General features: G+C 40.0%; 1 protein-coding gene across 1 annotated transcript in view; it reads left to right on the top strand.

Annotated features, from left to right (window-relative positions):
- Positions 1-16,150, top strand: part of IFTAP (intraflagellar transport associated protein) — a 77,900-nt gene that overhangs the window by 4,676 nt on the left and 57,074 nt on the right. The window contains 1 exon segment of the mRNA XM_021083175.2: positions 15,382-15,537. Within this exon segment, the coding sequence (XP_020938834.2) occupies positions 15,405-15,537 (133 nt within the window). The 5' untranslated portion in view covers positions 15,382-15,404.

Below are 16,150 nucleotides of genomic sequence, written 5' to 3'. Positions count from 1 at the left end.
TATTCCACAGTGGTCTTAAAAGCTGTGTTTGTGAACCTCCCCCATTTCCACTCCAGAGTTTCACAATCAAAGGAAGAATAAACCGAAGGGTTGAGAACAGAGGTGGTAAGAGCTCACTTAATTTTTAAAAATAAACCTTATTTTTTTAAGAGTAGCTTTAGGTTTACAGCAAAATTGTGTGGAAGGTATAGAGGTTTCCCATCTACCTCATGACCCTACTCATTCATAGCATCCCAATCGACATCTCCCACCAGAGGTGTGTTTGTTACAGTTGATGAACCCACATTGACACAGCATCATCACCCAAAGTCAGAGCTTACATTAGCATTCACTCTGGGTGTTGGACAGTCGATGGGTTTGGACAAATGTGTATATATATATATATATATACATATATATATGTATGTATAATGACATATAGCTACTATTACAGTATCACATAGAATAATTTCACTGCCCTAAAAGTTCTGTGTGCTCCACCTACTCATCACCCCCTGCCTCCAGCCCATAGCAACCATGGATCTTTCTTAGTGTTTCTGGAGTTTTGCTTACTCTAGAATGTCATACATTTTCAGATTGGCTTCTTTCACTTAGTAATATACATTTAAGTTTCCTCCTTGTCTTTTTATGACTTGACAGCTCATTTCTTTTTAGCTCTGAGTAATATTCCATTGTCTGGATAGTCCACAGTTTATTTCCCTGCTGAAAGACACCTTGGTTGCTTTCAGGTTTTGGCAATTATGACTAAAACTACTGTAGGAGTTCCTGTTGTGGCACAGCAGAAACGAATCCAACTAGTATCCATGAAGATGTGGGTTTGATCCCTGCCCTTGCTCAGTGGGTCAGGGATCCGGCGTTGCCCTGAGCTGTGGCGTAGGTCACAGATGCGGCTTGGATCCCGAGTTGCTGTGGCTGTGGTGTAGGCTGGCAGCTACAGCTCTGTTTTGACCCCTAGCCTGAGTACTTCCATATGCTGCAGATGTGGTCCTAAAAAGCCAAAAAAAAAAAAAAAAAAAAAAAAAGCTGCTATAGGCATGAGTGCATAGGTTTTTGTGTGGACATAAGTTTTCAACTCCTTTGGGTAAATACCAAGGAACACTATTGATGGATCATAGGATGAGAATATGTTTAGATTTGTAAGAAACCTTCAAACTGTTTTCCAAAGTGGCCCTATGATTTTGTATTTCCACAACAATGAATGAGAGATCCTGTTGCCGTATATCCTTGCCAGCGGTTGGTGTTATAAGTGTTCTGGATTTTGACCCTTCTAATGGGTGTGTAGTGGTATCTTGCTTTAATTTGCATTTCCTTAATGACATATGAGGTGGAGAATCCTTTCCTTTGCTTATTTTTCATCTGTGTGCCATCTTTGGTGAGGTGTCTACTAAATGGCCCGTTTTTTAATTGAGTTGTTTGTCTTCTTCTTATTGTATTTTAAGAGTACTCTGTATATTTTGGATGAGTTCTTTACCAGATGTGTCTTTTGCAAGTATTCTCTCTCTCATCCTGGGCTTTTCTTTTGTTCTCTTGTCAGTGTCTTTTGGAGGGCATGGGTTTTTAATTTTAGTGAAGTTCAGCTTATCAGTTGTTTCTTTCATGGATCATATCTGCAGTGTTGTCTTTAAAAAATCATTGCCATACCCAAGGTTATCTAGGTTTTCTTCTGTGTTGTCTTCTAGGAGTTTTTTTTTTTGCTTTTTAGAGCCACATTTGCGGTATATGGATGTTCCCAGGCTAGGGGTTAAAGTGGATCTACAGCTGCCGGCCTACCCCACAGCCACAGCAATGCAGTATCCAAGCCACATCTGCGACCTGCACCACAGCTCACAGCAACACCAGAGCCTTAACCCACTGAGCGAGGCTAGGGATTGAACCCACAACTTCATGGTTCCTGGTTGGATTCATTTCTGCTGTGCCACAACGGGAACTCCTCTTCTAGGAGTTTTATAATTTTGTGGTTTACACTTAGTTCTGGGATCCATTTTGAGTTAATTCTTTTGAAGGGTGTAAAGTCTGTGTCTAGAATCATGTTTTTGCATGTGGCTGTCCAATTGTCCCAGCACCCTTTGTCGAAAACTCTGTCTTTGTTCCATTGTACTGCCTCTGCTCCTTGGTCAGTTAGCTGTACTTATGTGGGTCTATTTCTGGACTCTTTATTCTATTGCTCTAATCTATTTGTATATTCTTTCACCAATACCACTGTGTCTTGATTACTGTAGCTGACAATTCATTAAATGCTGTTACATTAGGAGTTCCTCTTGTGGCGCAGTGGTTAACGAATCTGACTAGGAACCATGAGGGTGCAGGTTCGATCCCTGGCCTTGCTCAGTGGGTGAAGGATCTGGCGTTGCTGTGAGCTGTGGTGTGGGTTGCAGATGTGGCTCAGATCCTGTGTTGCTGTGGCTCTGGCGTAGGCCGATGGCTATGTCTCCGATTAGACCCCTAGCCTGGGAATCTCCATGTGCTGCAGAAGCGGCCCTAGAAAAGGCAAAAAAGACAAACAAACAAACAAAAAAAAAACTGTTACATCAAGAAAAATACATACCACGTGTTAAGCCCATTTCCTGACCACAGAAATTTTCATTTCTTTGTGCTCTATTCTAATTTTTATCCAAATGCATATACATTTTTAATCAGTTATAATAAACATATATTTAAATTTTATCTTTTAAATGTAATATTTTTCATATATACTATGAAACATGTATTATATTTCCACCTTTATAATTTTTAATAGGTGCCTAAAACTCCATTAAGCAGATGTAACATAGTTTATCTGATCATTCAGTGTTGTTGGTCATTTAATCAGGTTCTTGGTGGCTCAGATGATAGAATGCAATGATCAGAGGTAGACAGGTCTGGGTCTGAGTCTCAGTTCTGCCACTTGCTAGGTGAATGGCCTTTTTGAGCCTCAGTTTTCTTGCCTCTGTAACATGGATGATACCTGCTTTATTGTGAGGATGAATGGATATCAAGAGTCTGGTATGAAGAGAGTACTCAGTAAATATTGCTTAATGATGATGGTGCCATAAATATATTTGTATATATTTTCCCTTTTTGGGGGCAAAATTTTAGGGTATATGCTCAGGGTTGACTTTTAAAAACTGACAAGTAGCTCAGTTGTTTAGCTGATTCTCATCACTTGAAATGTCGGTCTGTCCTTTAAAAAAGCATCATCATCTCTTCTAATTACTTTCATGATGATTTTTTCTTTGTCTGCAAAAGAGTCCTGGGTTATTTCCCTAACCTGTTTATGAGGTTGTGTAATGATTCTGGCTCTTGAAATTCCAGCATCAGTGCCAGCCCTCATAAAATTGACATACCGGATATCTTTACAGTAAATACAAAATAAGAAGTGCAACACAAAAATTAGGAGTAGGGTTAGGTAGCCTTTTAGCCTTTGCATTCTACTAATGCCAGAAAACAGGCAGTTTCTTGCTGCATGGGCTCATTGTCTCCTGGAGAGATTGGATATTAGCAACACATTTGGAAGTGGATTTTAAACCCTGGCCCTTGACACACATTAGGAGAATATGAGACTTGCAGTGATCTCTGTTAAAGTCCCCAATCCACCCAAGTCCTCAGCGTAGAAACTAAATATGAAGTAGTGAAAATATTTGTTGAGCATTCACTATGTACAGAGTCATGTGGAGAATTAGGGAAAAAAAAAATCAGACACAAGTCTTGCCCTTAAGGAACACGCATGATAGTAGGATGAAGCAATTTTTTATTTTGGAGAAACATCTTGTACATTCTTCTTATACACACCCGTCCTTAAAAGTTCTTAGACGTTCACCAAGAAATTATAGTTATAGGGGCAGACTCAAATTCCTACCCAAATATAGTGATTCCTCATTCCTTACATCCAAAGACAGTGGACAATTAAAGAATCCAAGTCAATGCCATGACAGAGTAAAATAATTTTTATTCCACAGAGGAGATAAAAGACATAGTAGCGGGCTCTGTTGACATAGTAATTGAATGACAAGGAGGCATAAGGGGAGAAAAGTAGGATGTCAGAGATGAAAGACAGCTTTCGAGCCTGGTCCCTTTATATTTACATTCAAACTTCTCAAGGCCAGAAGAGTTCAATAGCTTGACGAAGGTAACACAGCTGCAGAGGTGCATGTACGTGGCGGACTGAGGGGGGCAGGGGTGGAACACAATTTTGTGAACTCATGACAGGGTTTCTCAAGTAATGCTGTGACCCCTCAAGCATTTCCATCCCCATTTTATAAATGGAGAAACAACTTAGATGACGTTGTTGCTCCATGGGTTAACCAGTGTTTGAAGTAAGGTCGGCAGCAGCTTTTCATAGCATTCAGATAGGCGGAGATAGTTTTTAATTCTTTAATAAGGGGCTGCTTTTTAAGGAAATAATATAAATAGCATAGGAAAGGGAGATGTTTGGCTTGTGGAATGAACCCTACCAAAGGAGCCACAACTGAAACTAGCGAAGAGGAGAAAAGAGGAAGAAAAAGGAAACAGATAGAAGGAAGCAATCTACAGTTAGTATGATGGATTGTCGAGAGAAGAACATGACAAGTGACTTGGCATTTTTTATTTAAAGTGATGAATTAAATACAGCTACCTGACCAGAATGTTCTCTGATTTAAGGTGGATTCTTAGCTCGAAAATAAAATGGAGAAAAATTTCAGAGGTATTTTACAATGTTGTGCTGGAAAGAAAATGCACTTAAAATTTTATTTTTAGAGAAGGAAGGAATTTTTGCTCCTTCTACCTTTGCTTATAGAAACCATGTTGGGAGAAAGAAACTGTATTTATGTAGGTGTGTGGGTATGGTATGTTGTGTACATTGAGGCAAAATTGCAAATAAATGCTGAGAGAAATCAGAAGCTAGGGAAGCACTATATTACTTCTTAAAGCCTATTTATTATTCCACGGTCATAGGAATTTAGACTAAAAAATAGCTGAGAAATACAGCTTTAAAATCTTATTTCTTTGAAGAGAATGTCAAATGAAAGGTCGATTTCATTTGCAAGATCTGGCATTTCGAAACACTTAGAAATGAATTCCTACAAGCAGAGTTGATTTCGTTTGGTTCGTCCACACCTGCTCCTAACTGGCTGTGCAGGTGTTGTTTTAAAGCAAGCTTTCTGGTTTTGGGAAAGTGCTGTGTGCTGTGCACCTGGCCAGCAGGCCCAGAAGCTGGGGAGAAGGGGACAAGTTTAATTAAGAGTGGATGCCTTTGTGCCACAGTTGTTATGCAGTATAGATAAAATGCGCATTAATGGGACATTGCTTCACATGCGAAGGTGGGATTACAATTGACCTAATAAATCTTTTATGATTGAAATCTTATTGCATGATTATAGAGCTATAAAGTTGACTTAGAAACTCTACTGCTTTATGGCTTCACAGCTTTACCGGGGCTTTGAAAAAATGCTCACTGACACACTCACTGTTAGTGTCTGTAAATCGTTGTTGTAGTTGATCCCATTTTTAAGGCTAGATCAGTTTTGAGTAAGATTGAAATATGTATATTGTCCATTTTTCTTGATAAAATATACTAGCCTAGAGGTCAGTTTATATGCTTATAGGAGTTTTGTTAGGGAGTGAAGTTAGGGTATTTACTTGTGATTATACACAACTCTTAAATTTTTCACAAAAGCAGATAAAGAAACAAAAATGGCAGTGAAGAGGTAATATTCCTGATTTCAAAAACAATGGATTTTCTGAAATTCGTCCTATGACTATATCCTTCAGCTTCTATGTCCACTTAGTAATTTGCTTTTTAAAGAAACAGGGAGTGAGTGGGAAGAGGAAGTTTTGAAGGCTTAACTGTTTGCATTTTTGTTTAATGGAATTAATAACTGTGTAATTGAAAACAGTCTAATACTCAGTTGACCTGCCTCAGTGAGTCAGTGGAGACATTTCTAGATTGACTTAAACAGCTTGGAGAAAGGGTATATTTTGGGGAAATAAAATTGATTTTATACAATCTGCTGATGAACAGCAAGGCTTAATGAATGATAGCCTCAAGAAACCTCATTACAGTAGCTTGGATGGATGATCAGGAAAGGGAAGCAAATTTTTCAAGAGGGAAGTTTCTGCTTAAACATGTCATTTTATAGATTAGTATTATTCCCATCCCCCAGAGCTTTCTGCAGGAGGAAAAAAATCAACACACTTGAGTTTTAACATTCTTGTAGACTTTTAGTGATAATTTTCTTTTGCTAAGTTTCTTTTGCCTTAATTGGCTTGCCTCTCTTCTTCCTTTTTCTTTGTCTTTTGTCTTTTTAGGGCTGCACTGAAGGCATATGGAAGTTCCCAGGCTAGGGGTCCAGTTGGAGCTGCAGCTGCTGGCCTTCACCACAGCCACAGCAACGAGGGATCCAAGCTGAGTCTGCAGCGTACACCACAGCTCATGGCAACACCGGATCCTTACTCACTGAGCAAGGACAGGGACTGAACCTCGCATCCTTGTGGATACCAGTCGGGTTCATTAACCACTGATCCACAGTGGGAACTCCTGGCTTGCCTTCTTCTCTTGCTCCCCATCCCCTTTAAAAACTTTTAATTTTGAAATAATTATAGATTCATAGGCTAGACTTGCATAAAGCTGCAAAGACATGTACAGGGAGATCCTGTGCACCTTTGGTCCACCCTTGTTTACATCTTGTATGACTGTGTTATAACAGGAAAACTGGGAAATAGATATCGGTACAATCCACAGAGCACATTCAGATTTCACCAGTTATATACACACTCCTTTGTGTGTATGCGTGTGTGTAGCTTGACTGTATCACACGTTTAGCCTTGCCTAACCACCATCACAATCAAGACACTTAGCTGTACCACTGCTGCAAGACACACAACCTCTTTAAAACCATCCCGTCCCCTCCGTCTTCCCTAACTCCAGCAACCAGCAATCTGTTTTCCATCTCTGTGATTATTTCATGAATGTTAAATAAATGGAATCATGCAGTATATATGTAGTCTATTGAGACTGACTTTTTTTTTTCCCACATAGCACAGTTTCTTCCAGGATCATCAAAGTTACTGTAGGAGTCAGTAGTTTCTTCCTTTTTATTTCTGAGTGGGAATTCCATGGTATGGATATACCACAGCTTGTTTAACCATTAAAGGACATTTTGATATTTTCCAGTTTGGGGCTATTACAAATAAAGGTACTGTGAACATTTGTGTACCAGTTTTGAACATGACAAAAGTCTTCATTTCTCTGGGATAAATGCCCAGTAGTGCAAGGTTTAGTTCCTATGGGAAGTCCATTTTTTGTAATTTTGAAAGTAATCGCCAAACTATTTTCTCGAGTTGCTGAATCATTTTTCATTGCTACTAGCAATATATGAATAATCTAGTTTCTCTGCGTTGTTGCCAGCATTTGGTGCTATAACAGTTTTTCATTTTGGCCATTCTGATAACTGTGTAATGGTATCTTATTATGGTTTTAGTTTGCATTTCGCTAATGGATAATGGTGTTGAATATCTTTTCATGTGATTATTTGCCATTTATATATGGTGAAATGTTTGTCAATATCTTTTGTCCTTTTTTTAATGGGATTTTTTTCTTTGAGTTTTGAGAGTTCTTCATGTATTTTCTTTGCTAGTCCTTTACTGGATATCTGATTTATAAATGTTTTCTCCCAATCTGTACTTTTTCCATCATCTTAAGAGAATGTTTCACAGAACAAAGTTTTTAATTTTGATGGGGGCTAATTTATCAGTTTTTCCTCTTATGGCTCGTGTTTTTGGTATCAAGTCTAATAACTGTTTGCCTTGTCTAAACATCGTCTATTTTTTTCTTGCTTCCTTTATAAAATTCATAATTTTGCCTTTATAAGCTTTTAATGTTCTTATCCCTATTGTACCCATCATTTTAAGATCCTTTCACTCAATTCCAAAAATAATCATGAAGCAGGTTATCAGAGTCATTCCTGTCAGAAAAGTGGAGTCTTGTATAGAATACGTAGGTTACCGTCCTCTTTAGAGAAGAGACTAGGTCTGTTTCTATTATAGCAACCTTTGTGATATCTGTGTTCATGGTAAGCATATATTGAGCCCAGATTTTTAAAATTAGATGCAAGTTTTTACAATAGGTGTCTCCTTCTCTTTCTTAAGGTGAGATTTTTGTTAGGAAAAAAGTATGGCAAAGACATGCCTACTTCTAAGACCTCTGCATGGATGACAGAACAGAACTTCTCTCTTCTAAAGCTTCATAGTCAACAGTCATCCCCAAGCCTCCCCTACTTCCCACCAAATGCTTCCTTTAATATTCACTGCAGATTTGCACATAGGGGAATTTACATAGGTGACTCAGTGCTTCTATTGTCAGTTGTTTTGGTGACGATGGAGGATTTTTTGCCTTTTAAGTAAGAAGAGGCTTGTTGGGAGAAGCTTATAACTTGAAGTGCTGGGTACTTCTTCTTTGATGCTAGAATTGTATGTTTTTATCTCATCCTGAAAAAAACCATTAGAGTTTTGAGCTTTTTCTGTTTTGTAAGATGTTTTGTCTTTATGCCTTTCTTCCCCTTTTGTTTTGTTTTCTCGTTTGTATTTGTTGGTGTCTAAAACAGTGGTATATATGTGTGTTCATGTGTGTGTGTATGTGTGTGCGCATCTGTGCTTTGCCCCAAGGTGTTTTGTATGTTAATGGGGTACAGAATATAATTGGAGACATGGATGGTGCTTTTTGCTTAATTGCCTGATGACTTCATGTATGCCTTAAAAATCATAATCAAGGGCATCTCATTACTTGTTTATCATATGAGAACCACAGTATACTGCTCATTAGTTGACATAAACCTCACCTGAATTTTCTTTCCCAGATTCATTCATGTGTTCTTTGTGATGGGACTAGATGAACTGTAGGTTTCTCTCAACACTAAGAATCGGTGGCAGTTTTTATCATTGGATTTCATTCTCTTTTCTTAATATGATCTAAGTGACATACAAAATATTATAGGATGCAAAATAGTTGTTCAGTCAAGGCAGAATAAATCAGTTTATATGGGATCTCTTCTGTCATATAAATAAATCTGTAGCCTTACAGTGTCACTTGGTCTTTTGAGATATGTCCATTTCCCAAAGTACAAAAGGAGACCTCGCCTGTGAAGTACCAAGGTTGATGGTTTCATTCCTCAGGCTAGGTGAATTATTTTTAACATATCCCATTTTATCTTTCACCACAGCAGGAGCTTCTTATTGAGCAGAATTATGAGAATTTGAGAAAGTAGGCTTTGATAGCCCCTGCACAACTCTTTAAAAGTGTGTTATTATTTATTACATTTAAGTATCAGTGGTAAACCTCACAGAAAAAAAAAAAAACAAAACTTTTCTCCAGACATACATCTCTCTATACTGTTAAAAGGCAGGTTATGCACTTTGAGAGGAGACGAGCTCCAGGCAGAGTGTTCCTTAAAGCTGGGCTTTGTTTAGCTAAGTGGCATTAAGCAGGGATCTGAAGATAAGCATGAAGAAGTGCTAAATCAGTGGTGATAATTCCACACACCATATACTGTAATAATGTCTGTAACCAAGCAAGACCCTATGAGGCTTTCCTGGGACAGGACCCTCCTCCTCCCCGCCCCAACTACCTCCAATGTCCTCTGCATACCTTTTGTTTATAAAAAGACTTGAGACTCCTAGACCTTCCCTAAGCTCCAAAGAGCAGCTTCAAACAGCTACTATCTAGGGAAGTGAGGGAATGCAGAAACAAAGCAAAAACAAGCCCAACATAATCTTTTCTGTGATCGTTAGCTTAAACTAATGCCTTGATTTATGACCCCAAACTGTTAAGATAATGTCTTGTGGCTTCAGCCAGCTCCAGACGGACCTGAAACTGATGACATGGGGAAGGGTCAATGAAAAACTCCAAAACTCCTAAACCATCAGGAAGGCTCTAAGTAAATAATAAAATGTCTCAACCATTGCTTTTGCTCTCCCCTAGAGAAAAGTTACAACAGACAGAAACTTTGCCCTATTCCATAGAATGATGGCTTGACCGTGGGGAATTGTAGCCACAGCATAAGCTGCTTCACCTTGGGCAGCACAGATCTTCAAACTCGAGTGCATTTTCCTTTCCTGCTGACCCTTAGAGCTATTATTTATTTATTTATTTATTTACTTTTTCTAGGGCTGCACCTGCAGCATATGGAGGTTCCCAGGCTAGGGGTCCAATTGGAGCTGTAGCCACCGGCCTATGCCAGAGCCACAGCAACTCAGGATCCGAGCCTCGTCTTCGACTTACACCACAGCTCACGGCAACGCCGGCTCCTCAACCCACTGAGCAAGGCCAGGGATCGAACTTGCAGCCTCATGGTTCCTAGTCAGACTCACCAACCACTGCGCCATGACGGGAAGTCCCCCTTAGAGCTATTTAAATTATGACTGAGAGCAGAGAACTCATTTTGCTTGCTTAAGAATCCCAGCAACTGGAGTTCCCATTGTGGCATAGTGGTGACAAACCCCACTAGTATCCATGAGGATGCAGTTTCGATTCCTGCCTGGCCTCGCTCGGTGGGTTAAAGATCCAGGGTTGCTGTTAGCTGTGTTGCAGTTTGCAGACACAGGTTGGATGCCACGTTGCTGTGGCTGTGGTGTAGGCTGGCAGCTGCAGCTCCAATTGGACCCCTAGCCTGGGAACTTCCATATACCACAGATGCGGCCCTTAAAAAAAAAAAAAAAGGCAAAAATCCCAGAAACTAACCTCAAGGACATGAGAATGGAAAGATCCTGAATGGAAGATGAACTGCCTCTGAAACAATGAGGATGACATTAACTAGACCACCACATGTCCAGTTTCGAGCTGGTCATTGGAGCTGTCTGTGCTGTTGTGCAAGTAGCCCCCTACCTGGGCACCCTGAAGCGCTCCTTTCCAACCTTCGCCTCTTAACCATTGACTTGGAGATGGCCTTAGGACAGGAGTCCACCATCTTCGCAGGTTGCTGGTCTTCTGAATAAAGCAGCTTTTCCTTTTCTGCTGACACTTGTCTCTCGAGTATTGACCTTCCAAGCCATGAGCAGCTTAACTTGGGTTCAGTACCGGCCTCATCCAGTTACTTGTCCTTTCAGAGAGCACATGACACTAACTGGCTTGGGCGGTTGTTAGTTTTGTTATTTGATAGGAGAAAACAAGATTCCAGGAGGGCTGTGTGATTGTCTTGCCAGCTGTCAGTCACTTGGTCAGAAGAGCACTGTTTGGTCTCCGAGTGAAGTTTAGTCGTCCAGGTAGAGCAATACCTCCTCCCAGTGTTTCTTACTGGAGGGTGTGATTGTCAAGTGTTAACGATTTACCAGTAGACATTTGTACACATTTACCTATCATCATAATATGCTCTGGGTCTTTTATGTGGAGTTTTAAGCCTTAAAACAAAAACCAGACTGAAATAAAGGATCCTGCTATCCAGGCAAGTGTCTCTCTCTCTTCCTTTTTTCTCTTTTAGAAAAATACTTCATGACAAGAACACAAACGTATGTGAAAGGTAACTGAAAAAGCATTGCTTCCTTCTAGAAAACCGCTAGGATTTGCATAAACCACTTGACTGTCTGGTAAATGATTATCTGCTCAGTCAGTCTCTGGGGACTTTTAACATGAGGTCGTTCATATTTTTATAGATAAGGAGGGTTCTAAATTTGAAGCTGGGTAGGTATTTGTTAAACTCTGTGCGTAATGAGTTTGTAAATCTGGATTTTCCAGAAGTCTTTAAAAAGTCAACAAAAATATAACCTCCTCTGTATTGTGATAACCACATGAATCAAATGAAAGGCCTTGAAAGATTTTGAGTTTGTGCTGTGCACAGCCTCTTAATTATCTGCCTTTAGTAAAACTGAGATGTGTTAAGGCTAAAAATGCTCGAAATATACCAGTTTGAGAATTTTAGAGAAAGTTTAAAGGAATTTCTGCTGTTACTCTTAAAGCATCTGCGAGAAGACTCTTACAGCGACATGAAATACAACCTGGCTGCTTCTCTTTGGGATTTGCTTGCTGAAGTAGATTACTTGAGATGGTTTGAGAAAGAGGTTGATGTAATACAGTGTTGGAATTTTGCTGGGGTCCACTTTTGGAAAAGCAGGTTGACATCGACATACTTGTAATTAAGTACATGTCCTACTGATAGTGAAATAATAGTCACCTTTGAATTTATTGTTATTTATTATCTAGCTGCTCCGAGCGTGATATATTAAACTTTGGCTTGCTGAAGCCTGGCAGTGTTACAGGTACATTTGCATAAACTGTAACTGATGCTTTTTCCTATATCTAATTTTCGGATACTAATAGCTTGAAACAGTTTCTTCATTTTGATTTGGCATATAGCTGCACTTTGATTTTCACTTGAACTTCTACAATATTATGTTTTATCTAGGGCTGTAATGCCTCACAAATTCTCTTGAATGATCTGTAGGTAACATCAGTACCTTCAAGGTCAGAGGGGTCATAGTCAAAACAGATCTTTATGTAGACAAGGGCAGAATTCTAACACTGATCCATCACCGTCATCATCATCATCATCATCATCATGGCTCACATTTCCTTTTTTTTTTTTTTTTTTTGTCTTTTCTAGGGCCACTTCCTGGGAGGTTCCCAGGCTAGGGGTCTAATTGGAGCTGCAGCCGCTGGCCTGTGCCAGAGCCACAGCAACGCGGGATCCGAGCCACGTCTGCGACCTACACCACAGCTCACGGCAATGCCGGATCCTTAACCCACTGAGCAAGGAACACCAGGGATCAAACCCGAAACCTCATGGTTCCTAGTTGGATTCGTTAACCACTGCGCCACAACGGGAACTCCATGGCTCACATTTCTTAAGGCCTCTTGTCTCATCCTCATGGCAATCTTGGGAGGTACGTGAAGCTTCACAATTCCTATTTAAAACCCCTGAGGTCAGATGTGTTTCAGAATTCAGAATTTTTTGGGGGGTTTAGAAAGGTCGTCAGGGAAAATGCTACATGCTACAGAAAATCCCCAGTGGGGTCTGGGAAAGCACCTCAAAAGCAAGCCCATTAGTATTTTTTCAGGGAGATGTATGAGTGGTTACACTGTTCATATGGAGCAAATAAAAGCCCTCAACACTTTCATGTTCATTCAGGCTAGGTTTTGCCACTAAATGTGTGTGGGTATCATCTTATGAAAACATTTGTTTTTTTTTTTTTTTTTCCTGATAGATTTTTGGTAAATACCAAGTAAAGTTAAAAACGGACACCAGATTTTCACTGTTGTGAAAATAGAAAAACGTGGTGTTTTCTCTTCCTGCTGTGCAGTATTATTATTATTTTTTTTTTTTTTTGTTATTCCCCATGAGTTCCACTACTACTTAGGCTGTAATTATTCTGCTTTCTGTAGAGAGTCATTTTTCTCAAAACTATGTAAGAATCATATTTTGCACAGAATGAATGAAATGTAGCAAGATGAAGTATCACAACTAAAAACAAAGTTTGGACTCTGCCAGGATTGAGGCATTGTGTCTTAGCTGACAGGCATTAGTTAGTGAAGCAGTTGATGAACTGACAATGTGAAGGGACCACTAGCCTGTGAACGTGATCTTCAGGTATACAGCAGGAGTGCACTATTCAGAATGTGAGAGTTAGTCAGATCTCACTGTCTCCAGACCATATCTGGAGACTTGTACTCATTTCTTCATGGCTTAGTTTATTTTATTTTATTATCTTTGCTTTTTTAGGGCTGCAATCATGGTATATGGAAGTTCCCAGGTGAATCAGAGCTACAGCTGCTGGCCTATGCCACAGCAACACCAGGTCCGAGTGGTATCTGCGACCTGCACCACAGCTCACGGCAATGCCAGATCCCCTACCCACTGAGCGAAGCCAGGGATTGAACTCACATCCTCACGGATACTGGTTGGATTCGCTTCTGCTGTGGCACAATAGGAACTCCTTCATGGCATATTTTAAAGGGATGCAGGCAGTGTGAAATCTTTTCCCGGTATATTGATTAGGAGGTGAGGGGACTTGAAGCCGTGTCATATAAGGTACAGTGATTGGGCAAATTTAGTTGAGTGTTTAGCCAACTTTCAGCAATATTTCACTGTAGTACCTGCTCAGGTGAGTAATTTTAACTTAAGACCAAGGGACTTCCAGCTCTATCCCACATCTTGAGCTCTGAAAAGATATGGACCCTGCCTTTTATGGATTCCAAGTCTGATAGAGGAGTCAGAAATGTACACAGCTATTTCCAGCACGATGTGATAAATAGACCCAGTATAGAGAGGCAGCACAGAGAAATTAAGATTTTCTCTTCCTGTAGCGATGGGAGATGGAGAGCGAAAGCCTTCAGAGAGAAGCTGAATTCTGAACTGGGTTTTGAAAAAGAAATTTAAGTGAATGAAATGAGAAGATTGAGAAAGGACCATATAGGCTTGTTCAACTATTTGAAAGAATATTATGTATAAAAAGGATGAAAATTATCCTGTCCCATCCAGGGGCTCAGGCACCAGTTGGGATAAGGTACAGGGGAACAGATTTAGACTCAATTTTAGAAAGCGGCTTTAATAAAACTGTCCAAAGCCTTCTTGGGAACGTTCAGAGTTCTCAGTTACTGGATGTGTTAAAGCACAGACATGTCAGGTGTTTGACAGCAATAGTATAGTAGTGTGTGTGTGTGTGTGGGGGGGGGGTTACATATGTCATGCAGTGAACAGAGAAACATAGTGAAGTAATTAAGGGCATGGGTTCTAGAATCAGACTTCTAGAACTAGCACTTCTACCTACTGGCTCTGTGATCTGATCTAGAATTGTTATGAAGTTAACATAGAAGTGCTCAGAACACCTGGTACCTAGTGGGTACTAAATAAGTAACCAATAAGTATTAGCTACTATTATTGTCATTGGATGGATGGTTGGTTGACATAACCTTAGATGTTCATCTCGCCTTGAAAGAGTTTGGATTTCTATTAGTGTAACTGTGTGGTGATAGTCCTGTGAATTAAGAAGATGGGGGAGTTCCTGCCGTGGCTCAGTGGTTAACGAATCCGACTAGGAACCATGAGGTTGTGGGTTCGATCCCTGGCCTTGCTCAGTGGGTTAAGGATCCGGTGTTGCTGTGAGCTGTGGTATAGGTCGCAGACGTGGCTCGGATCTGGCGTTGCTGCGGTTGTGGTGTAGGCCGGTGGCTACAGCTCCGATTCGACCCCTGACCTGGGAACCTCCATATGCCATGGGAGGGGCCCTAGAAAAGGCAAAAAGACAAAAAAAAAAAAAAAAAAGAAAAGAAAAAAAAAAAAGACGGTAATGGGGAAACTGAAGCAAAAGTAAAATTGTTCACTGACCTGGTAACTACCTTGATTTGTCCTTTGGGGACCGTAGAATTTTTCCACCTAGAGTATTTTCAGGAGAGGTCAGTACTGCACAACTCTGTAGCTCATGTTTGTCTTTGTCTTGTAGATAAAGTGGCCTCCTAAATAGGAATGCCTGTCCAGATAACAGAATTGGAGACAATGGATGAAGATCAGTTAATTGAAGAAGTCTTGGATAAGTTTGTTAATTGTCATGAGCAAACCTATGAAGAATTTCTGAGCAGTTTCACTCATCTTTCAAAAGGTAAAATGGAGAAGAAAACTTTTTATGGCAGTAGAGATAAAGAATTTCTTTATAATTTTATGTCTTTGCTGTCTTTTCAGAAAGCCTATTGAATGAGCATTCATTCATTCCATTTCTTTGATCAGGTAATTGTCATCAGGGCATTTGCAACTGATGCATGTAAATACCAATATGTTTATCCAACCAAGAGTTGTATTATGGAATCAGAGTCATTGAATTTGAGAACTAAAAAGAACCTGAGAAATCATTATTAATATAATCCCTTCATCTTATTTTTGAAGAAACACAAGTGCAAAGAGTGGAGGGTTTTTTTTTTTTTTTTGCCATTTCTTGGGCTGCTCTCAAGGCATATGGAGGTTCCCAGGCTAGGGGTCAAATTGAAGCCATAGCCACTGGCCTATGACAGAGCCAAAGCAATGCTGGATCTGAGCCGCATCTGTGACCTACACCACAGCTCACGGCAACACCGGATCTTTTAACCCACTGAGCAAGGCCAGGGATCGAACCCACAACCTCATGGTTCCTAATCGGATTCGCTAACCACTGAGCCACGACGGGAACTCCAAAGAGTGGAGGTTTTTAAAAGCATATTTAGGGACTTCCCCTTGTGGCA

The sequence above is a fragment of the Sus scrofa genome, chromosome 2 (assembly GCF_054392235.1).
Source record: "Sus scrofa isolate SSC_HxYL_T2T_F1_AM1 chromosome 2, Sscrofa_HxYL_maternal_Yorkshire_Landrace_v2.0, whole genome shotgun sequence".
Taxonomy (NCBI): Eukaryota; Metazoa; Chordata; class Mammalia; order Artiodactyla; family Suidae; genus Sus; species Sus scrofa.
Note: the sequence above shows the minus strand (reverse complement) of the source record. Positions and strands in the feature narration are given on the sequence as shown.